This window comes from Myxocyprinus asiaticus, chromosome 10 (assembly GCF_019703515.2).
Source record: "Myxocyprinus asiaticus isolate MX2 ecotype Aquarium Trade chromosome 10, UBuf_Myxa_2, whole genome shotgun sequence".
NCBI classification, from domain to species: Eukaryota; Metazoa; Chordata; class Actinopteri; order Cypriniformes; family Catostomidae; genus Myxocyprinus; species Myxocyprinus asiaticus.
The window spans coordinates 1,281,095-1,306,858 of NC_059353.1; the positions used below are offsets into that span (position 1 = coordinate 1,281,095).

General features: G+C 38.0%; 1 protein-coding gene across 5 annotated transcripts in view; it reads right to left on the reverse strand.

Annotated features, from left to right (window-relative positions):
- Positions 1-3,635: 3,635 nt before the first annotated feature.
- The window catches only part of LOC127446830 (pre-mRNA-processing factor 40 homolog A-like), a 71,992-nt gene continuing 49,863 nt past the window's right edge, over positions 3,636-25,764 (reverse strand). For all 5 annotated transcript variants that reach the window (XM_051708099.1, XM_051708101.1, XM_051708097.1 and 2 more), the window contains 9 exons: positions 24,809-24,900; positions 24,618-24,734; positions 11,805-11,942; positions 11,475-11,570; positions 9,816-9,902; positions 9,643-9,736; positions 9,445-9,506; positions 7,667-7,804; positions 3,636-4,205 (listed from right to left, as the gene is read on the reverse strand). In XM_051708099.1, the coding sequence (XP_051564059.1) occupies positions 4,116-4,205; positions 7,667-7,804; positions 9,445-9,506; positions 9,643-9,736; positions 9,816-9,902; positions 11,475-11,570; positions 11,805-11,942; positions 24,618-24,734; positions 24,809-24,900 (914 nt within the window). In that variant the 3' untranslated portion in view covers positions 3,636-4,115. The remainder of the gene's footprint in view (positions 4,206-7,666; positions 7,805-9,444; positions 9,507-9,642; positions 9,737-9,815; positions 9,903-11,474; positions 11,571-11,804; positions 11,943-24,617; positions 24,735-24,808; positions 24,901-25,764) is intronic.

Below are 25,764 nucleotides of genomic sequence, written 5' to 3' on the forward strand. Positions count from 1 at the left end.
TTTTAATTCTTCTTTATGTATTATGAGGATTTACTGTTCAGTGACAGTTCAGACTCACAGTAAAACAGATACACATACATTCTGCAGAGAAAGACACAATCTCAGATTAGATACATATAAATATAAAGGTCATTGGTCCCATTCCTGACATCGATCATAGTTTAAAATATGAACACATGTCAGCATTGCTGAGAATACAGTAGTTGTTTACAGATTAATTATATGATTTAGGAGAAATATACTAAATAGTTTGAAAAAGAGAGTTCTTTTTTAAGATCTTACCTATATTTCACCAGTTCAAATATTCCAATATACTGTATATGAATGTCTTCACTCATTTAAATTCATCTTATTTCAATTTAGTTTTATGCAACTATCAATCACATACTCACACATGCTAAAGGGTGAAAAAAATTGGCAAGATTTTTTTTTGCTTCTGTAACTAGGCTTACATAACAAAACAACTTATTTAACACTGATGAGCAAAAACATTATGACGACTCACAGGTAAAGCGAATAATGTTGATCATCTCTAACAAGGCCACCTGTCAAGGTCTGGGTAGATTAGATGGTAAGCGAACAATCAGTTCTTGTAATCATTGTGTTGAATGCAGGAAAATAGGCAGGAGTAAATACCTGAGCGACTTTGACAAAGGCCAAATTAATATGGCCAGATGACTGGATCAGAGTATTTCTGAAATGGCAGTGGTGTGTAAATACCGACAGTGGTCCGAGGAGGGACAAATCACAAACCGGCGACAGCGTGTTGGACGCCCAAGGCTCATCGATGTGCGAGGGCAACTAAGGCTACAGTATCCTGTCTGGTCCGAATCGACAAAAGGTCTACTGTGGCACAAGTCACAGAAAACTTTAATGATGTTTACAGGAGGAATATGTCTCAAAACACAGTGCATCGCACCCTCCTGCAAATGGGACTGCATAGCAGCATACTGGTCAGAGTGACGCCTGATGATCCCTGTCCACCATAGAAAGCGCTTACAATGGGCACGCGAGCATCGAAACTGGACCTTGGAGCAGTGGAAGAAGTTCGTCTAATCTGATGAGTCCCGTTTTCTTTTACATCACACGGACAGCCATGTACGTGTGCGCCATTTCCCTGGGGGAGTGGTGGCACCAGGATGCACTGTGGGAAGACGACAAGCCAGTGAAGGGAGTGTGATGCTCCGGGCAATGTTCTGCTGGGAAACCCTGGATCAGGCCATTCATGTCAATGTCAATTTGACATGTACCACCTACCTAAACATCATTGCAGACCAGGTACACCCCTTCATGGCAATGGTATTCCCCGATGGCAGTGGCCTCTTTCAGCAGGATAATGTGCCTGCCACACTGCAAAACATTTTCGGGAATGGTTTGAGGAACATGATGAAGTGTTCAAGGTGTTGCTCTGGCCTCAAAATTCCCCTGATCTCAATCTGATTGAGCATCTGTAGGATGTGCTGGACCAACAAATCTGAACCTTGGTGGCTTCACCTCACACCTTACAGGACTTGAAGGATCTGCTGCTAATGTCTAGGTGCTAGACACCACAGGACACCTCCAGGGGTCTTGTAGAGTCCATACCTCGGGGGGTGGGGGCTGTTTTGGCAGCACACGGAGGACCAACAGCATATTAGGCAGGTGGTCATGTGCATAATTTTTCAGTATATAATAGTGCTTTCAATGTCAAATGCTCAAGGTTGGGAGGGTTACTTTTAAAATGTATTCCATTACAGAATACATGCAGTAAAATGTCATTTGTAACGTAGTCCGTTAGATTACTCAAGGTCAGTAACATATTCTAAATACTTTGGATTACTTCTTCAGCACTGGTAGATTTTTTCACTTGTTTTGACTTTAAAAACTCTGCCAGTACAGTAAGACAAAATACACGTTAAAAATACATTCTCTGAAAAACCGAAATATCTTATGCAGTTTTGTTTCTAAAACAAGATCAATCAAATTGATCTTGTTTTAAGGATTTTTAGATATTTTTACAGGAAAACAATACAAAAATTATTATCAAGAATATGATTTTTGCCCTAATATCAAAGGTTTTACTAGAAAAAAAAGAAATTATGATCTAACATGAATTTTCTTGATAAAAAAATATGATCGTGTCTGGTAACATGTGCATGTAAAATGGCTAGAAATAGCATTTAAGCTTAGCATAAAGCTGACAATTTACACAAGGTTTATTTCTATTTCTTCTGCTCCAAACTTACTTCAAACTTACTTCTCTGTCTGCTCGTATGAATGTAACACATCATAAGAAAGTGTTTCACCGCTGTTCAAATGCACTTTGGATCACATCATTTATATGTATAAATGTTTTTCATCTGAAAGGACTAAATATTAAATGAAACAAATGACAATAAAATGCAAAGTAATCTCTTCAGTAATCAAAATACTTTTTAAATGTAACTGTATTCTAATTACCAATGATTTAAATTATAACTGTAGTGGAATACAGTTACTTATATTTTGTAATTTAAATACAGGTACGTAATCCCGTTACATGTATCCCGTTACTCCCCAACACTGTAAATGCTGTACCCTGCACTTTAAATGACAAAACAGATATAATGTTGAAAATTAAGACAAAACTATTGAAACACTTTATGGAAGTGAAACATTAGTGGAACTTTGTGATGGGGACCAAAGCAATCACAAAGAGAATCACACCTCAACTGAAGCAGGAGTGGCGTTCCAAAATGTTATTACGTAGAGTTGCAAAAGAAAAGTTTTTTTTTAAGAGCAAACGTAAAACCAAGGTCATTTTAAAAACAGTCTAAAGGCTAAAACTGTTTCGTTACAAAAAGCCACTCACTGCACTCAAGCAGCGCTATCAACAACCTTGTACATTTGCTCCAAACGCAACACAATCCATCCACTAGTTTCCACTATCTAGTGGCGGCTAACTTAAATGGAACATTCCATATTAATAAACTTAACTCTAGCCTTCTTATTCTTAAATAAATCACAGATGTAAATAATGACTAAGAGCAAGATAAAATGGGAGTTAAAATGACACCAAGGAATACAATAAATAAGATGGATAAAACTTATGAACTTGAGGGGAATTGACTTCATACATCCACTAAAAATCACCTGATAATTAATTATTTGTTGTGCAAGACGAAATAACATTTCATTGCCAGGAACCACTGCTGCATAATGCATTGTGCATTTGATAAAGTCTAACGTTACCTTTATGTCAAGTAAATTCAAAAGTTTTAAGAGGCCACTGGGTGGAGCCACAGTCTTCCAAATAAAGCATGCTAAATTGAGCTCTGGCAATTACTTTCAATAATTCTGTTAACAGTACTTTACAATTTATGCCCAATTTCATTATATGGTTTTTAAAAAGGGCAACACACCAGCAAAAAAAAAAAAAAAACTGCAAAATATTAAACCTCTGTATAGGATGGATTTGTTAAAAGTTAATAACTGAAATTAAGTAATTGGTCCACATTTATTTTGTGCATTTGAAAAAGGTATGCTGTTATTTTAGAGAGATTGTCTGCACAGTTGAAAATGAGTATGCTAGTACTTGCTAATTTTAAGTTAATGTAAAATACAGTGCAGTTATTTACTAGGGAAATATAGAGTAAAACAAACAAAATCACACTAAAATCATTCATTTAAATTTATTTGTCAAAATGAAAGTTTAAAACAGCCCTGCAGTCATTTTTTTCCCATACTGATAACATTGCTTTCAAAAATGGGTTTCACAGACAATCTTACAGATGTGAAGTTGAACAATACTAATTTATACATGTCGATGTGCATTATTTCAATCTTATCAGCAAAGTTTTAAAATATTGGCAATAACAAATGTACAACTACCTAAAAAATGGGTTCTGAAGTTTTTGCACTTCAAGGCAACATAACACTTGCATGAAGATCAACCTCTCAAATAAATCTTACAGAAGTCACGCCACTCAGCCCAAAAGTGCTGCCGTTTAGACAATACTGCCTCACAGATAGCTTTAAGATCAGAGCCACATATCCACATCTCAGTATTACTGAGCACATTCCAAAGGGATGCAATACACAGTACAGGAATGCATGTTTGAGAGAGAAAGAGAGAGAGATGGACAGACTGAAGTGATTTATGGTGCGTCGAGCTGTTCTAATAGAGTGCGTCTCCTCTTCTCCAACTCTCCTTCACTAAGTTCACTCCCTGATGTATCCCATCCACCCTGAGAGAGAGAGAGAGATTTTGAAAGATCGATATTTAAATAAAGTTTATTTTAGTCACAATTTTTCTCTTTTAAACAAAATGTCCTTATTAATTTTAGTCTGACTAAAATGGCATATAATTTAAGTCGGCAAAAATAATCCTTTATTTGATGATGTGCAAAATGACAGCATTTGTGAAACTAAACTTTGACCAAATATTTAAACATTTTGGTAAATGATTAAACTACTTACAAATATTTACACATTTATCAAACAAATTAAAGATTCAATATGCTTAATATGCTAGATTAAACAACTTGTGCTCCTGAAATAATAGCATAATGAATTTACTGATGTATAGACCATTTCAAAAGACATAAACACTAATAAAGGAATTAGAACGCTACTGCGCATGTCTGTTCCTGAAGCATTTCTGGTAGCATCATATTTATAACCCAGAACTGTCAAAGCAAAATGACTAGCGCATACTTTGTCAAGATAAAACTGAAGATATTTGCAAAAACTGAAAATAAACAATGAGGTGTCATTACCAGAGCCTTTGAATAACACAATTTCTGCGTCTGAAATCATGTAATGAGTATGCTCTGTGATTGATTGATGGATGCACTTCTCAGCCGGTAAAACAGTAAGTTCTTTAGGTATGCATGCGAGTTGTTTGAACAGATTTCGGACATAATTCATCTGTGGATGTGGGTCTTGACACATGACTCAAATATACAGCTGAAGTCAGAATACACCTTGGCCAAATACATTTAAACTCCGTTTTTCACAATTTTCTGACATTTAATCGTAGAAAACATTCCCTGTCTTAGGTCACTTAGGATCACTATTTTAAGAATGTGAAATGTCAGAATAATAGTAAATAATAGTAATAGTATTTCAGCTTTTATTTCTTTCATCACATTCCCAGTGGGTCAGAAGTTTACATAAAATGTGTTAGTATTTGGTAGCATTGCCTTTAAATTGTTTAATTTAGGTCAAACGTTTTGGGTAGCCTTCCACAAGTTTCTTACAATAAGTTGCTGGAATTTTGGCCCATTCCTCCAGACAGAACTGGTGTTACTGAGTCAGGTTTGTAGGCCTCCTTGCTCGCACACGCTTTTTCAGTTCTGCCCACAAATGTTCTATCCGATTGAGGTCAGCGCTTTGTGATGGCCACTCCAATACCTTGACTTTGTTGTCCTTAAGCCATTTTGCCACAACTTTGGAGGTATGCTTGGGGTCATTGTCCATTTGGAAGACCCATTTGCGAGGAGCTTTAACTTAATGGCTGATGTCTTGAGATGTTGCTTCAATATATCCACATAATTTTTCTTCCTCATGATGCCATCTATTTTGTGAAGTGCACCAGTCCCTCCTGTAGCAAAGCACCCCCACAATATGATGCTGCCACCCCCATGCTTCACGGTTGGGATGGTGATCTTCAGCTTACGAGCCTCACCCTTTTTCCTCCAAACATAACAATGGTCATTATGGCCAAAAAGTTCCATATTTGTTTCATCAGACCAGAGGAAATTTCTCCAAAAAATAAGATTTTTGTCACCATGTGCACTGGCAAACTGTAGTCTGTCTTTTTTACGGCAGTTTTGGAGCATTGGCTTCTTCCTTGCTGAGCAGCCTTTCAGGACATGTCAATATAGGACTCGTTTTACTGTGGATATAGATACTTGTCTACCTGTTTCCCCAGCATCTTCACAAGGTCCTTTGCTGTTGTTCTGGGATTGATTTGCACTTTTTGCACCAAACTACGTTCATCTCTAGGAGACAGAATGCATCTCCTTCCCGAGCGGTATGATGGCTGCGTGGTCCCATGGTGTTTTTACTTACGTACTATTGTTTGTCCAGATGAACGTGGTACCTTCAGGCATTTGGAAATTGCTCCCAAGGATGAACCAGACCTGTGGAGGTCCACACGGTTTTTTCTGAGGTCTTGGCTGATATCTTTTGATTTTCCCATGATGTCAAGCAAAAAGGCACTGAGTTTGAAGGTAGGCCTTAAAATACTTCCACAGGTACACCTTTAATTCAGTACACCTCCTGTCAGAAGCTAACTGTCTACAGGCTTGACATAATTTTCTGGAATTTTCCAAACTGCTTAAAGGCACAGTTAACTTAGTGTATGTAAACTTCTGACCCACCGGAATTGTGATATAGTCAATTAAAAGTGAAATAATCTGTCTGTAAACAATTGTTGGAAAAATTACTCAAGTCATGCACTAAGTAAATGTCCTAAACGACTTGCCAAAACTATAGTTTGCTAATAAGAAATCTGTAGAGTGGTTAAAAAAAAAAAAAGAGTTTTATGAGTGTATGTAAACTTCTGACTTCAACTTTATGACATAAAAACAACAACTGTGAAAAATCTCCTCTGATTTTGTTAAACAAGCACCATTTAAGTACAAGGAACAACTTTCTTGGTATATATAGCATTGGTGCCAGATACCACAGGTCACTTTAGAGTCCATGCCTTGGCTCTTTGCATTTTGAACGTGACGTATCCTCAACTCCCGAGGATTATGGTTTAGCAAAGTGTCCAGTCGTTTCGCACTTCAGAATCTCACTGGAAATATTAGGTCATTCGGGTATTTCTCACCTACTTTTTTATGAATACTGAGGATTCGGATAAACTACTCCATTCGCATACTGTTTTTGGCATACTATATAGTAGGGAAGTATGGATATTTAGACGCAGTTCTCAAAGAACATTAAGCGATACTTGAAGAGACTTATTCAGATGCGTACCATTATTTTGTTGTTACTGAGCGTGTTTATGATAGAGGCGATGAAAGTGTATCATGGTTTAAATGCTTACAATTATTTCTCAGTGGAAAGGTCGAAAATGTTTGATTGCACCAATTATAATAAATTAAGCTGTTAACACTGCAAGCGTGTGACTTGCGCACCTTCATTCGTTAAAAGCCAAATTTTTGTGCTTCCAATTCTCTGCCAAATGCATTCCATTCAATGTAGTCTGACGTAATAGTTTTGGGAGACCACAAGTAAAATAACATTTACCGAAGCCGGTCGCGGCATGGACGAGGCACAAATATCACACATTAAGTTACAAAGGTTTTTGTATTCCTTCAAAAATGAGCACTGTGACGTTGATGAATTTGCAGGTTAGTTGATGAAATTGGTGTAACTGTGCAAACTGAACGATTCGAAATAGCAGGGTTTATTATGAATTTTTTCTGAAAACAGCATCGATCCCAAGCCAAGTTACGTGTACCGTGTTTTTAACGAAACAATGTATTCACAATGCAAGTTACGCATTCTAACTATTGCGTAACTTAGTTCAAGTTCACCTGTTTGTTGGCAAGTTATGTAGTTTGAAGTAATTAATTTAAAGTCAACAACTGTAATAAGATTACAAGTATCTATATTGTACTGTTTTTTTTATTTATTTTTTTTTAATCTAAAAACATAATTAGATTGCCTTAACTAATCCAACACTGCTCACCTCTTCTTTAGCATTCTTTCTTTTGGGAGATTTCTGTTTCGATTCTCCGCGTGTTTTCCCTCTGGATTTGTCATTCTCTTTATCCTTCTCTTTCTCTCTTCCCTTACGCTCTTTCTCTACGTCAGACTCAGGAGAGGCCTGCAAGATGAACAGATGTCTGTCATATCACACACACAGAAGGTCTTTATTTATATAAATAAATTACATATTTACTCTGAACAAGCTCAATGATGATACAGCTGATATCTCTATTGTCTTGCTTTGTTCCACCAAAACAAAAATTGTGCTGGTTTAGTTCTAGAGATATTTTTCGTCCATGTGACATCCACCCCCTTCATCCAAATCACACCAGACTGGTCTTGTACATTTGTGCAAAGTTAAAAGAACTACACAACAATTTCCTGGAATAGATTTATACCACTGCACTGTTGAAAGCTTTATTCTGAATGGTTGGCAGACACTCCAAGGTGCCGATTAGTTTTCTATACCACCACAGTCTTTTAAGCAAACTCTTAAATTAATGGAACTTCAAAGAGTCATACAGCCTATCATAGCAACTCACTAGAAAAAGATTAAGCAAAATGTATTAAAATGACAAACATTTTCAATTTGTTAAATATCTATGAAAAGCAATTTCAAGAACTGGGCAAAAGCTGAATGGGGTGACTGTCCAGCCAATAATACTGTGATAATATGTCAATGTATGTGAGTTTATAGACTCGTGTAGTCAAGCTTTTTGTGACAAATTCACCAATTTCAACTTTAGCTGCAAAAGTTCTGGTTCATACTGCAGCTTATTCCGGTCAAGAACTAGACATATTTGACAATTGTATTGTTTTTATATGCTGTTTAGGAGTGGGGTTATCTTTAAAAAAAGACCTGCTTAGATATAATAAATATGCATAAATCTTTGGAGACTCCAAAGTACAGTTGGGTTGGGAATCGTAAGAAGTCTAATTCTTGTTCCGAATACTTAATTCCATTAACGATTCTTACTTTTGAGGAACAAATGTTTGGAAATAAGAAACAGAATTTTTACTTTGCAGTCTGTTGCCAAATGATTAGAACATTCCTGATTTCAACAGGAGCACATATAACAAATCAGAATTAAATTCAAAATTGTTTTGTAAAAGGCCTGTTTACACAGACTTTATAATGGCATTTTAAATCATTTTTAGTAGCATAAATGCAATCAAATAATTGGTACTTCAACTACAAATTAAACAAAAAGTGCGAACATATCCGATTCATAATTTTTCTCTCCTAAACTCCACTGACAACAAAACTGGTAATATGTAGGCCTATCATTAACTACAAACTGTCAAATGAACAACCTGTCAGTAACTGCCCTGTCTGATTTAAGTGTCAGGAGCCTCAAGTACAACATTACATAACATGACAAAGTCATAACTTACAGGTCAGAGAGAGTAATTCAATAACTGCTCAGACTGAATTGTTTTTGATTCACTGAAAAGAACCGACTCATAAGAGTCTTTGAATAAGTGGTGTAAGAAAGGAGTTATGCACACAGAGTTTCATGGGACTAAAACCTGAAAAATGCTTTTCAGATAAACGTTTTTACATGTCGTAACTGTGTTGAGTCTTTGAATTCACAATGGTAATTTACTCCTTACATAACTTAGTTTCTGGAGCAATGCCCAAAATTATTTAGGGTGGATAATGATGCCACACAGCCCAAAAAACAAATGGTAGATTTTTGTTCCAATAATTATGGGGTGTCAACTTATCTATGAACACCTCTGCTGTTCTTCACTCACTGATTTGTGTCTTCTCTTCTTCCCCTTCTTCTTGTGCTTCTTAGATTTCTTGTAACTTCTCTCTGCAAAGATCAATATAAGTTCACACGATTAGTCATCATTAAGTGGAGCAGGGCTCTGATTGCTGTTCAACAGAATGACCTCATCAGTATTGATGAGCGGAGCGGGACATTGACATTGATCAAAAACGACACTGACCGGATTCCCCGGAGGACGAATGCTCGGATGGAGATTTAGACGTTGAACGTTTCTTCTTCTTTGAGTGATACTCATCATCCTCAGACTCTGAACCCTTCAGGAACACACACAGGACACAGGTTAGCAGGGTGTGTGTGTGAAAGTTAATCAAGTCTGTTATTGGCAGTACTCACAGATCGAGATCTGGAACGTTTTCTGTGGTGTTTCTTGGATTTCTTTGAGTGCTTTTTCGTTTTGGAGTGATGATGCTGACACTCGTGCTGTTGACATAAGACAGACATTATAACCATCATACAAATTTGCCTCTAAAATGAATGTGAAGCTCCACCCTTTTTGAAAAATGAATTGCCATGAACTTTTCAATCGTCTGTGGTAAATGGACACTATTGTTGTTGTTTTTTTTTTTTCCTATCATTTTATTCAGACTGATTGGCTTATGAATCATTTAGACCGATTTGTGAACCATTTCGACAAACTCATTGAAAGAACTTACTCAAAAGAATGATTCACTGGCAAATCAGACACCACTTTGGCTTGTTTGCAAGTTTTACAATAAGGTTGTATTTGTTAACATTAGTTAACATGAACTAACACTGAAAAACACTTCTACATCTCTTATTATTCTTGATTTACATTAATTGCAACACACTTATTTTTGAAATTATAAGTTGCATGCGTTACCATTATTTAATGCATTATGTATTAACATGAATTTAAAATGAACAATTGTAATTTTATAAATGAACAAACATAAAAGATTTGAGTCGGCATTAAACGGAAGTTGCGACCGACTTCCGTATTGTGACGTATTTCTGAGTGAAACAGCTTATCGAACAAGAAAAAAATTGTATGACGGGGATTTGAGTTTGGTTGTTGATTGGATTGTGCATGGTGGAACTGTGCTGCTCGAGTCAGAGCCGGTTATCAGTGAAATTGAGCAGCGATCTCAACACATTTTTGATCATACTGACAACATAAATGCACAAGTACATCGCGGCCTTTTCTTACAAAGAGGCTGTAGCCGTTGAAAAACGAGTGAGTAAAAGATTGACCATATTTTAATGTTTTGAATCACAATACACTAAATATAAAGGAAAAAAACACTTACTCGTGCTGTGCATACCAAAATAACTGCATTCAAAAATATAAATAAACTCCAGAGGCATCTGAAGCATTGTATTCATTACTGATCACCTCAGCAATTCAGGCGTGAAATGTCTCAAACACAACCGCAAATTCACCGTTATTCCTCCTCATTCGAAATGTAAATTCAAGCCAGCTGAACCAAGGACATTTGGGTTAAGGAATGATAGTTTTGAAGGTAAACACCTTGCCATCTTCACCAACATGAGAATGATGCTTCGTTCATCTCTACACAAGGTTGTGGTATTTATAAGAAAGGGCCGGGGTTTAAGCAGACTAAATGATTGGAGAAGTCCTGCATACATCACCAGAGAGAAGTCTGTTGTTTCACTGGAAGATCGTGTTATGACATTTTGATTAAAGATTACGAGGTCAAAAAAAATTAAACATATGCATGGATGAATCCTTCACAATAAGATAAATAACAAAATAGATAGGGTGAATTTTCATTTCATGCTGACTTGAATACTATTAAAACATGTTGATCATTGTTAGTTCATGACACCTAATGCATTAACTAATTGAACCTTATTGTAAAGTGTTACTAAAATTTCCAAGACTTTTGAGATTTTATTCATTTCCATGACTTTTCCATGCATTTTAAAATTTCCTGATATTTCCAGGTTTTCCAAGACCGTAGGAACTCAACATCTGTGTAAACTTAATAACCCATCAGAACTCTTTCATACCTCTAGAACATGAATGAAGTCTTTGAATATCCTCTTCCTCTCCGACTCCAGGGTGATGTCCTCAAAGGCTGGCTCTTTCAGGAAACGCTCTCGCACCTGAGTGAGCGTGACACACACAATTCACAATGTAATGGATCAGTGGAGAAAGACTAATAACAACCTGTCACGAGGCCACAGTTTAATAAATATTTATTAAATTATTTAACAAACTTTTATAAATATATTAATAAATATATCAGTAATTATTATTTTATATACAAATAAGGAATTCTGATAAAATAATGATGTTATTTTCTATTACTATTGATGTTAGTATAATTAGTATCGTACTCCCTCCCATGTAGCTTCAGGTTCCAGAGGGGGCGTGGCCTGTTTCAGCATGCTCTTAAATGCCGCCTCCTTCCTCTTCATCTTCCTCGCCTCCTCTTTCTCCCTCTCCCTTTCACGTGCTTCTGCCTTCTCTAGCAACTAACATGCCAACAGAAAGAGATTAAAATAGAGTAAATATTTCATGTTCTCTCTAAATTTATCTGCAACCACAAACAAGAAACACTGGAGCTCTGTTCCAAACTCTAGTGAGTTTCCATGCTGTTGTAGTATGTTATGGGCAGAAGAATGAACAATTGCAATGCAAAATGACTTGAATCCAGGAGCAATGCTGATATTTACTTTTCAAGTATTAAAATTAAGACAGAGAGAGGCCCCCAAAATTCCTCAACGTCATAAATTAAAGACTCTCCTCTGCTGGTGTCAATGAGTCTGAGATGACCCGCATCTGGCCAATAAAACTGTCAACGAACAAAGGAGACTTGTCCAGATTGCACATACCAGAAAGCACTCATATTAATAATTATTCACATGACTTGAAGACTACTCTTCTGAAGAAACCCCCATGCCATGAAATCTAAGACACTCCTTTTGTCCTTTGATATAAACAATTTGCTACACTTAAATAAGGCCAATAAGAGAGCATGAGACATATCCTGTGGAACGCCTGACCGCACACCACACATTCATTCGGTAACACACGAACACTTAAAATGATATACTGACTGACCACCATGAGACATTTCCTGGTTCACATGCTAAAACTCTTACTGTCTTTGGAAGGATCCCTTTGAACTCTTTTTAACAGGGTATTTCATCTTAATCCAGGCATTTTGACACAATCACAAAACTGACTTTTCTTGGGTTTTAACAATGCATATACATGTATTATGTACAAAAGACTTCACTGTATTGTTTTACACTGCACAACGCACAGTCTATTTTTGATAGTAAAAATTTATCTTACACAAATGATTGTAGCCTGATGTAACCTTTAAAATATGTGTAGTGATTTGTAATCTCTTATAACTGACAAATTGATGATTATAATCTTTAATCTTGTTTTATTCATGTCATATTACTAGAATGGTAACCATTCATGATAAAGCACATCATGTTTACTATCTTTGCGATTCTTTCTGCATTTCAGGAATGCCTGTTATTTAATTTCTGATATATTCAATTGTATCCGAGATATAAAAGGTCATGATTAAACATTGCCTTATTTTGAGCAGGAAACGGGAATCTTCACAAATACTCATTAATCACTTTCAGAAGGAGGGACAGGGAGATGATCACATGGTATCTGAAAAGACACTTCTGATTGGCTAAAGACACCTTTGGGGTGCGGCCAACCTCAACAGTACAAAGCCTCCCAGCCTAGGACGAACACCCTCCTCCTCTTCTTATTCTCTCTCTTACTATCTTGCTCTCTTCTCTCTTTGCCCTCTTCCCTCAGGGCTCTTAGCCCTTCTTCGGCTGGCTTCGCTCCGGCACCCCTCTGCCCAGGTTCCGCACGATGTAGAATCCAGGAAAACGTAACGTTCCGAGGAAGTCCTTATCTTCTCTGCGCTACAACTCACACACGTGATGGGGAGTCACAAGTCTCCCTTGCGGGAGGCCTTGCTTCAAAGCCCTGCCTCATCATTCCAATCCACGATCCAAGACATCGACAGAACAACCAGAACTTTCCACAAAGAGCCAAAGAACCAAAGCAACGCAAGGAAACACAAGTACTCCAACTTTTGCTGAAAGTGCTGGTGTCTCTTTAATATCATTTGAGTAACCCGATTGCAAATCGAGGTATTTATTCTAAATGAAGTATCTCTGGTCTAGTAAAGTTCAATTTCTCTGCAGAGATCATTTCATTCACCTTCTGTTCCAATTTACTCACCAACCTGTTTTTCATGTTGCCTATGTCTTTAGGTTAACAATAAAGTCTTGTTTGTATTCAAAGATAATTTGACTGTGGTATATTTTGATAAATAATCTTGTCACTTGATTTTTAAAAGATCTGTGCTCCGAAGCTCGAACCATATCTAAACATATTTGTGATATTATTTTCAATAAGCCATGAGAATAGTATTACTCTAAAGAGTTAACAGATGCATCATATCAACTCAGCATGGCAGAGTGATCAGATGTACACTTTAAATTCTTTCAATAAGTGAATTAATCATAATTCCCCTATTAGGCTAATTCCTTACATATAAATTGTGATCGGATACAATGAGCCACTGTATTACATATTAATGGTGGAGATTTACAATCTGATCATTTGTCATTTATCCTTCTTATAATGGTGGTCTAACGCAGCTAATTCCATTATAAAATTTCCTTACATATTATTGGTGGAGGTACGCGGGCACTTTAATCCATACCGTGTGCATTTATACAACCAAAATTTCCTACATATTAATGGTGTATAAACGCGGGCAAGTTTAAATCTGCCCTTTACATTTAGCGTTCTATTATTCAATTCTTACACTGTCTAACATCTACATAGCAGGCTTACCATATTTTTTCAGAGACATTTTCCAGGACATTTTTAATAACGGAATAAAAGACAAGGATTGTGCCCTAAAGTAAAAAAAATCCTCTCTCCAGAAGTCTTTAAAAGATGTGCAGTTTATGACACTTACCTATGACATTAAGCTCTTTAATATGAGCTATTGTGCTCTTAGACACTGACAAATTGTTTACAGATGAATACGTATACATCTTCTAAAGTTACAAATGTTATTAGCATCACAGAGGGCTTTTCTACAACTTAAATAAAATATTCATGGCTGATGGCATTATTTTATAAATTAGAAAATTGTTATTATTATATTATTACTTCTATAATTTTTATATGTTAATTATTGTGTTTATTTATAATATTTAATAGTATTAGGGCTGCCCCCAACCAAAGATTTTCCTAGTCGGCTAGTAGGCGTTAGTTTAACTAGTTGTCACACGATTATGATATAAATTTTACAAGTGCATGCACGAAGCGAGCTGCAGCGACACCAGCAAAAGCGGTAATGATTCTCAATGAGTCGGAAAAACCACCAAGGAGACTGTCTGAAAATGTTGTTATAGAGAAATGCATATTAGGGTTTTGCCGACAGACGATGATCTCAGGGATCGATGATGGTCAGAGTGATCGCCATGATTTATATTTCAGTGATTATCATCATTATAATTATTGTTTTTACATTTATATTTGTTTTTATGTCTTCATTTGTGTAAGTAATTTTCCGCCTGCATGTTTAGACGGATACTTGCCTGATGGAAAATGGAATGGTGGTTACTTATATATACTGTATATAAATAATTTTTTTGATCACTTTATTTTAATTGCTTTTTCATTTCGTTTGGAGTGCAATTTAAATTTAGAAATGTATTTGAGATAAGTTTTTATCAATATATCGCAAAGGGCCCTTTGATGTCACACGACGAGTGGGAAATCTCGATTATGAGGTGAAACGAACAGATAGAGGTGATGCATGTCAAATATCCCATCTCAAACTTCAGAAATTATGGAGAAAGGCGGTCCCTGTGATGTTGGCAACAGTAGTCCAGAGAGGGCGGAGCTCGGACTGGAGGTGAACATAAAAGCCAATCGTGTCACCCCGGTCACTTGCGGAGACCACCTCTCACCGTATCAAGTCATAGAGGTTGCCAAGTTGCAGAAAGAATTTGCAGATGTGTTTTCTCCTCTGCCGGGTCGTACAAACCTCATCCAGTACCACAACGAGACGGCGCCTTACGCAGAAGAAAGCTGCACTTTGTTGCAGACCACTTTTACATTCACCCGATTTCTCTCTCCCTTTCATTTTACAGACGGACGCTTCAGACATGGGGCTGGGGGTGGTGCTCTCGCAGGTGGTGGAGGGGGGAGGAACGCCCGGTGCTGTACATTAGTCGCAAGCTCTCACTGAGGGAGACTAAGTACAGCACCATTGAAAAAGAGTGTCTTGCCATCAAGTGGGCTGTCCTCACTCTCCGGTTCTACCTGTTGGGGCGGGACTTCACCCTCTGTTCAGATAACGCCTCACTCCAATGGCTCCACTGCATGAAAGATCAACCGTTGGTATCTGGTTCTTCAGCCATTTAGGTTTGCGACCATCCAACCAATCAAAACATGGTCGACCAAGACTCTTCTCATCGACTAACGTTTGGTCGACTATTAGGAGTCAGCCCTACATAGTATAGAATTGTGCTCAAAAGTTTGCATACCCTGGCAGAAATTGTGAAATTTTGGCATTGATTTTGAAAATATGACTGATCATGCAAAAAAACTTTGTCTTTTAAGGACAGTGATCATATGAAGCTATTATTATCACATAGTTGTCTGGCTCTTTTTTAAATCATAATAACAGAATTCACCCAAATAGCCCTGATCAAAAGTTTACATACCCTTGAATGTTTGGCCTTGTTACAGACACACAAGATGACACACACAGGTTTAAATGGCAATTAAAGGTTAATTTCCCACACCTGTGGCTTTTTAAATTGCAATTTCTGTCTGTGTATAAATAGTCAATGAGTTTGTTAGCTCTCACATGGATGCACTGAGCAGGCTAGATACTGAGCCATGGGGAGCAGAAAAGAACTGTCAAAAGACCTGCGTAACAAGGTAATGGAACTTTATAAAGAAAAGGATATAAAAAGATATCCAAAGCCTTAAAAATGCCAGTCAATACTGTTCAATCACTTATTAAGAAGTGGAAAATTCGGGGATCTCTTGATACCAAGCCAAGGTCAGGTAGACCAAGAAAGATTTCAGACACAACTGCCAGAAGAATTGTTCGTGACACAAAGAAAAACCCACAGGTAACCTCAGGAGAAATACAGGCTGCTCTGGGAAAAGACGGTGTGGTTGTTTCAAGGAGCACAATACGACAATACTTGAACAAAAATGTGCTGCATGGTCGAGTTGCCAGAAAGAAGCCTTTACTGTGCCAATGCCACAAATGACAACACCTTGACATGCCTCACAGCTTCGCGCACACTGTAATTTGGAGTGATGAGACCAAAATAGAGCTTTATGGTCACAACCATAAGCGCTATTGTTTGGAGAGGGGTCAACAAGGCCTATAGTGAAAAGAAAACCATCCCCATTGTGAAGCATGTTGGTGGCTCACTGATGTTTTGGGGGTGTGTGAGCTCTAAAGGCACGGGGAATCTTGTGAAAATTGATGGCAAGATGAATGCAGCATGTTATCAGAAAATACTGGCAGACAATTTGCATTCTTCTGCACGAAAGCTGCGCATGGGACTTTCTTGGACTTCTTAGCACGACAATGACCCTAAGCACAAGGCCAAGTTGACCCTACAGTGGTCACAACAGAAAAAGGTGAAGGTTCTGGAGTGGCCATCACAGTCTCCTGACCTTAATATCACTCCCACTCTGGGGAGATCTCAAACGTGCGGTTCATGCAAGACGACCAAAGACTTTGCATGACCTGGAGGCATATTGCCAAGACGAATGGGCAGCTGTACCACCTGCAAGAATTTGGGGCCTCATAGACAACTATTACAAAAGACTACACACTGTCATTGATGCTAAAGGGGGCAATACGCAGTATTAAGAACTAAGGGTATGAAGACTTTTGAACAGGGGTCATTTAATTTTTTTTTCTTTGTTGCCATGTTTTGTTTTATGATTGTGCCATTCTGTTATAACCCACAGTTGAATATGAATCCCATAAGAAATAAAAGAAATGTGTTTTGCCTGCTCACTCATGTTTTCTTTAAAAATGGTACATATATTACCAATTCTCCAAGGGTATGCAAACTTTTGAGCACAACTGTACATGTTTTAGGTGATATACAACCAGGGGCACCTGCAGGATTTAATCTGTGGATACGCACACAAACCTGACCAAATAAAGAAGTGTACCCTTATTCTGTAGTGGTGCCCAAGGTCCTGGCTCCCAGTAGAAATTTTGTGCGAAAAAAAAAAAAACACCAAACGGTCATTTTTGGTGGCTTTGAGAGAAGTCTGAACGGCAAATTCACTGAAAAGAACCGACTCAAAAGAATAAATCACGAATTGGGCATCACTAGCTCCAATTTTGAACAGCCGACAGAAATACAGGACACATGTCATGTATTTAACGAACAATTTGATTGACACCAATGGTTTCTTTAGGCAAAGTTTTTCAGAATGAGGAGATCCATCGTATGATATAAATAACGTATGTCTGTGTGAAACACTGAAGTATATGGCAGCCATGTTTTTCAAGATATGCGACTGTCCTCATTGAACTTAATTACACCTTGGACAAAGACACTGCATGCAAAATTCGATCAGACCAACGGTTCCATAGTTAGAGCTATTTTTAGGTTTGTCATTTTCATAGCACCACCAAGAGGCAGAAATGCGTCCTCAGATTTGCCTCCTACATATGTAAGTGTCTCACACTTGCTCTCCCCAGTGCTTACTTTCAATTTTGTGAAAATATCTCATTCCGTTCAAGAGTTATAACCATTTAATTTAAAGCGGCCATTCCCTCTTCGTACATTTTTAATGAATCAAAAGTTCAAACTTTTTTTGATAATTATTGATAATGGAACTCAGAGAATCTTTCTGCACTGGATTGGTTCCGATCAGGCAAGCGGCCTAGGACTAGTTTGACATGCGGTTCAGGAGGTATGGCTCAAAACACATTTGCCTTTATTATAGCACCCCCCATATGACAATCGGGGCGAGTCAATGACTATGGGTAGCCAGCCGGAGAATTACCATTCCCCAAAGTTTCAAGTATGTAGGCCTTACGATTTGGTCTGCACAATAAGTTTTAGGGCAGAAAAATAATTATAAAAATCCTGACAAATAAGTTTGTGACCGAACCCCTAAATATGTTACTGATATTTTTGCTTTCTCCCTCTTTCACACCGAACACATGCACATACTGTACAGAGCGAGCAAGAGAGAGAGAGAGAGAGAGAGAGAGAGAGAGAGAGAGAGAGATATTGTGATGTAACATTTATTGCACCAATATTTGAAAAAATAACATTATAAAATAATAATAATAATAATTATGTCATGTGCAGGCAAATGATACCTGTTTAAATCAAGCAGTGTAATAGATTTTAATTCTAACTGTAAGTCATTTCAAATTATGAACAAATGATCATCACGATTCAAGGTGTGTGAATCATCATATTTCCAGTAACATTTCCAAATATATTATCCAAATATATTTGGATAATATGTAATCTGAGACAGTCTCTACAGTGCATCCGGAAAGTATTCACAGCGCTTCACTTTTTCCACATTTTGTTATGTTACAGCCTTATTCCAAAATGGATTAAATTCATTATTTTCCTCAAAATTCTACAAACAATACCCCATAATGACAATGTGAAAGAAGTTTGTTTGAAATCTTTGCAAATTTATAAAAAATAAAAAAAATAAAAAATAAATAAATAAAATCACATGTACATAATTATTCACAGCCTTTGCCATGACACTCAAAATTGAGCTCAGGTGCATCCTGTTTCCACTGATCATCCCTGAGATGTTTGTACAACTTGAATGGAGTCCACCTGTGGTAAATTCAGTTGATTGGATGTGATTTGGAAAGGCACACACCTGTCTATATAAGGTCCCACAGTTAACAGTGCATGTCAGAGCACAAACCAAGCCATGAAGTCCAAGGAATTGTCTGTAGACCTCCGAGATAGGATTGTATCGAGGCACAGATCTGGGGAAGGGTACAGAAAAATTTCTGCAGCATTGAAGGTCCCAATGAGCACAGTGGCCTCCATCATCCGTTAATGGAAGAAGTTTGGAACCACCAGGACTCTTCCTAGAGCTAGCCACCTGGCCAAACTGAGCAATCGGGGGAGAAGAGCCTTAGTCAAGGAGGTGACCAAGAACCCGATGGTCATTCTGACGGAGCTCCAGCATTTCTCTGTGGAGAGAGGAGAACCTTCCAGAAGAACAACCATCTCTGCAGCACTCCACCAATCAGGCCTGTATGGTAGAGTGGCCAGACGGAAGCCACTCCTCAGTAAAAGGCGCATGACAGCCCGCCCGGAGTTTGCCAAAAGGCACCTGAAGGACTCTCAGACCATGAGAAACAAAGATTGAACTCTTGGCCTGAATGGCAAGCATCATGTCTGGAGGAAACCAGGCACCGCTCATCACCTGGCCAATACCATCCCTACAGTGAAGCATGGTGGTGGCAGCATCATGCTGTGGGGATGTTTTTCAGCGGCAGGAACTGGGAGACTAGTCAGGATCGAGGGAAAGATAAATGCAGCAATGTACAGAGACATCCTTGATGAAAACTTGCTCCAGAGCGCTCTGGACCTCAGACTGGGGCGAAGGTTCATCTTCCAACAGGACAACGACCCTAAGCACACAGCCAAGATAACAAAGGAGTGGCTCCGGGACAACTCTGTGAATGTCCTTGAGTGGCCCAGCCAGAGCCCAGACTTGAACCCGATTGAACATCTCTGGAGAGATCTGAAAATGGCTGTGCACCAACGCTCCCCATCCAACCTGATGGAGCTTGAGAGGTCCTGCAAAGAAGAATGGGAGAAACTGCCCAAAAATAGGTGTGCCAAGCTTGTAGCATCATACTCAAAAAGACTTGAGGCTGTAATTGGTGCCAAAGGTGCTTCAACAAAGTATTGAGCAAAGGCTGTGAATACTAATGTACATGTGATTTTTTTTTTCCGTTTTTTATTTTTAATAAATTAGCAAAGATTTCAAACAAACTTCTTTCAAGTTGTCATTATGGGGTATTGTTTGTAGAATTTTGAGGAAAATAATGAATTTAATCCATTTTGGAATAAGGCTGTAACATAACAAAATGTGGAAAAAGTGAAGCGCTGTGAATATTTTCCGGATGCACTGTACAGGTGCTGGTCATATAATTAGAATATCATCAAAAAGTTGATTTATTTCACTAATTCCATTCAAAAAGTGAAACTTGTATATTATATTCATTCATTACACACAGACTGGTTTATTTCTTTTAATTTTGTTGATTATAACTGACAACTAAGGAAAATCCCAAATTCAGTATCTCAGAAAATTAGAATATTACTTAAGACCAATACAAAGAAAGGATTTTTAGAAATCTTGGCCAACTGAAAAGTATGAACATGAAAAGTATGAGCATGTACAGCACTCAATACTTAGTTGGGGCTCCTTTTGCCTGAATTACTGCAGCAATGCGGCGTGGCATGGAGTCGATCAGTCTGTGGCACTGCTCAGGTGTTATGAGAGCCCAGGTTGCTCTGATAGTGGCCTTCAGCTCTTCTGCATTGTTGGGTCTGGCATATCGCATCTTCCTCTTCACAATACCCCATAGATTTTCTATGGGGTTAAGGTCAGGCGAGTTTGCTGGCCAATTAAGAACAGGGATACCATGGTCCTTAAACCAGATACTGGTTGTTTTGGCACTGCGTGCAGGTGCCAAGTCCTGTTGGAAAATGAAATCTGCATCTCCATAAAGTTGGTCAGCAGCAGGAAGCATGAAGTGCTCTAAAACTTCCTGGTATACGGCTGCGTTGATCTTGGACCTCAGAAAACACAGTGGACCAACACCAGCAGATGACATGGCACCCCAAACCATCACTGACTGTGGAAACTTTACACTGGACCTCAAGCAATGTGGATTGTGTGCCTCTCCTCTCTTCCTCCAGACTCTGGGACCCTGATTTGCAAAGGAAATGCAAAATTTACTTTCATCAGAGAACATAACTTTGGACCACTCAGCAGCAGTCCAGTCCTTTTTGTCTTTAGCCCAGGCGAGACGCTTCTGACGCTGTCTGTTGTTCAAGAGTGGCTTGACAAGGAATGCGACAGCTGAAACCCATGTCTTGCATACGTCTGTGCGTAGTGGTTCTTGAAGCACTGACTCCAGCTGCAGTCCACTCTTTGTGAATCTCCCCCACATTTTTGAATGGGTTTTGTTTCACAATCCTCTCCAGGGTGCGGTTATCCCTATTGCTTGTACACTTTTTTCTACCACATCTTTTCCTTCTCTTCACCTCTCTATTAATGTGCTTGGACATAGAGCTCTGTGAACAGCCAGCCTCTTTTGCAATGACCTTTTGTGTCTTGCCCTCCTTGTGCAACGTGTCAATGGTCGTCTTTTGGACAACTGTCAAGTCAGCAGTCTTCCCCATGATTGTGTAGCGTACAGAACTAGACTGAGAGACCATTTAAAGGCCTTTGCAGGTGTTTTGAGTTAATTAGCTGATTAGAGTGTGGCACCAGGTGTCTTCAATATTGAACCTTTTCACAATATTCTAATTTTCTGAGATACTGAATTTGGGATTTTCCTTAGTTGTCAGTTATAATCATCAAAATTAAAAGAAATAAACATTTGAAATATATCAGTCTGTGTGTAATGAATGAATATAATATACAAGTTTCACTTTTTGAATGGAATTAGTGAAATAAATCAACTTTTTGATGATATTCTAATTATATGACCAGCACCTGTATATCACATTGGGTATCATTATAGGAATAATCGATAGGTAAATTCCATAATCAATGCATCAATTTTGTTGTCAGATCGATGTATTGCAATGCATTTTACACCCCTATAAACTGTCCATATAATCAGAAACTGATCCAAAAAATAGACTTTTACTGTAGGAAGATTTATTATCATTCAGTAAATTAGATGTAATGACTGAAGCATGTCATTATGAAATCAGAGACTCTCTCCACGAAATATGAACACAAGTGGTCAAAAGAGAAGACCAGGTGTAATGGTGATGTCTCGCTTGTACATTTGGATCACCCAAAACGCATCTTAATACCTGGTGTACACATGGTCTCGGTCGGGGATAAATGGACGTCTAGTTGATACACTACAGTACTGAAGTGTTCGCAACCAGCATGATGAAAAACAACACTGAGTCGCAGGATGCCAACTGCAAGTCGTGTACAGGTGCATCTCGATAAATTAGAATGTCGTGGAAAAGTTCATTTATTTCAGTAATTCAACTCAAATTGTGAAACTCGTGTATTAAATAAATTCAATGCACACAGACTGAAGTAGTTTAAGTCTTTGGTTCTTTTAATTGTGATGATTTTGGCTCACATTTAACAAAAACCCACCAATTCACTATCTCAAAAAATTAGAATACATCATAAGACCAATGAAAAAAAAACATTTTTAGTGAATTGTTGGCCTTCTGGAAAGTATGTTCATTTACTGTATATGTACTCAATACTTGGTAGGGGCTCCTTTTGCTTTAATTACTGCCTCAATTCGGCGTGGCATGGAGGTGATCAGTTTGTGGCACTGCTGAGGTGGTATGGAAGCCCAGGTTTCTTTGACAGTGGCCTTCAGCTCATCTGCATTTTTTGGTCTCTTGTTTCTCATTTTCCTCTTGACAATACCCCATAGATTCTCTATGGGGTTCAGGTCTGGTGAGTTTGCTGGCCAGTCAAGCACACCAACACCATGGTCATTTAACCAACTTTTGGTGCTTTTGGCAGTGTGGGCAGGTGCCAAATCCTGCTGGAAAATGAAATCAGCATCTTTAAAAAGCTGGTCAGCAGAAGGAAGCATGAAGTGCTCCAAAATTTCTTGGTAAATGGGTGCAGTGACTTTGGTTTTCAAAAAACACAATGGACCAACACCAGCAGATGACATTGCACCCCAAATCATCACAGACTGTGGAAACTTAACACTGGACTTCAAGCAACTTGGGCTATGAGCTTCTCCACCCTTCCTCCAGACTCTAGGACCTTGGTTTCCAAATGAAATACAAAACTTGCTCTCATCTGAAAAGAGGACTTTGGACCACTGGGCAACAGTCCAGTTCTTCTTCTCCTTAGCCCAGGTAAGACGCCTCTGATGTTGTCTCTGGTTCAGGAGTGGCTTAACAAGAGGAATACGACAACTGTAGCCAAATTCCTTGACATGTCTGTGTGTGGTGGCTCTTGATGCCTTGACCCCAGCATCAGTCCATTCCTTGTGAAGTTCACCCAAATTCTTGAATCGATTTTGCTTGACAATCATAAGGCTGCGGTTCTCTCGGTTGGTTGTGCATCTTTTTCTTCCACACTTTTTCCTTCCACTCAACTTTCTGTTAACATGCTTGGATACAGCACTCTGTGAACAGCCAGCTTCTTTGGCAATGAATGTCTGTGGCTTACCTTCCTTGTGAAGGGTGTCAATGATTGTCTTCTGGACAACTGTCAGATCAGCAGTCTTCCCCATGATTGTGTAGCCTAGTGAACCAAACTGAGAGACCATTTTGAAGGCTCAGGAAAACTTTGCAGGTGTTTTGAGTTGATTAGCTGATTGGCATGTCACCATATTCTAATTTTTTGAGATAGTGAATTGGTGGGTTTTTGTTAAATGTGAGCCAAAATCATCACAATTAAAAGAACCAAAGACTTAAACTACTTCAGTCTGTGTGCATTGAATTTATTTAATACACGAGTTTCACAATTTGAGTTGAATTACTGAAATAAATGAACTTTTCCACGACATTCTAATTTATTGAGATGCACCTGTAGTGTACGCTTGGCTTTTAGGGCAGGATTCAAATGGAACTTCAGAAGTGACCGATTTGTAATGTAGGCAGAAAGTTATCATGCAAATAGTGCTCCTCATGAAGCACACAAGAGACTTGATTAACACTTTATCCCAATACAGTTTGCCTTTAGCATGATGCAAAACTCTAATAAGCACAAAAATACATGATACACACAAACTTTGAGTAAAATATTTTTCAACTAGAAATCTAATCTAAATAGTACTCATTAGAGTTTAGGAACATAGTTAATTTCGAGATAACAGGTATTTATTATCGGGGCAATTAAATTTGTCTTACGCTGTTGAAGGCCAGTTTGATGTTTCCTGCGTCCAGTGTGGTGGCACGTTTATCAGAGCTGATCACTGATCCGAACTCTTCAAAGCCTGTGTTGACCTCCACCAGGAAGCCCTTATCCTGTGCACACACAAAGTTCATGAAGAGCTTTAGATCTGATCAGCACTGATCATATCACAGTCTGATCCTCTCACCTTCAGGATGTCTTTTATGATCCTCTTTTCGTCATGGTAACGTGCTTTAAGATCCTCAACATAAAACTTGAATAAGTCCAGAGGGGTGGAGCCTAAAAAATTTAAAAAAAAAAACAGCATAACATCCAATATATAAAACTGTAAGCTGCAACTGGATTTTGGAATAATATGTGATGGTGTGGATATTTAATGATGTGTGTGTGATCGTTATTAAATTTTTCCATTTTAGGAGAAACAGTTGGATAAGTTATTCCATTAACTTGAATGTACAGAAATATATTAGATTGACTGGTTGTAAAATTTCAGAACTCCAAATTCTCAAATAATAACCTGTTTGGCAATGACAACTAATAAAACTACTCTTATATCATTATATAAACTCTTAAAATGAATGACATTTCTGATGTTCAAAATACTGTCACACTGCAAAGTGTTCCCTTGTCACTTCTCATTTCCGTTATAAGCAAGTCAGAATTACTACCATAATAACTAGTAGAATTTGGGCACCTTAATATTCATATACATGTAATTATTACACATTTTTAAAACAAACCAGCATATTCATCTGAATTACAGCATTTTCTGAAAGTGTCAATTCACGAATGCTTAGATTTGCCAATAATTCACCCTCAAGTGGCCATAACGTCATGCTTTGAGGGCTGAGCTCATTCATTAGGGTAGCAGTCAGTGTGTGATTTTGTGCGTGCTGATATTAAAAAAAGATAGGCTCTGAATCTATTTGAATTGTCAAATATTTTTGCATAGTGACCACTGAACTGTATAATTGACTGTTGCTGTGCTAGATCATTCCTGTCTGCATCACTGTCTGTATATATGCATGTCTGTGTCATGTCTCACTCCATAACAAAATAATTTACACTCAAATCAGTTAATATCCATCTATTTATTTACTTCGTAGTAGTATGATATTTATGCACCTGCTCTGAAGTGGCTTA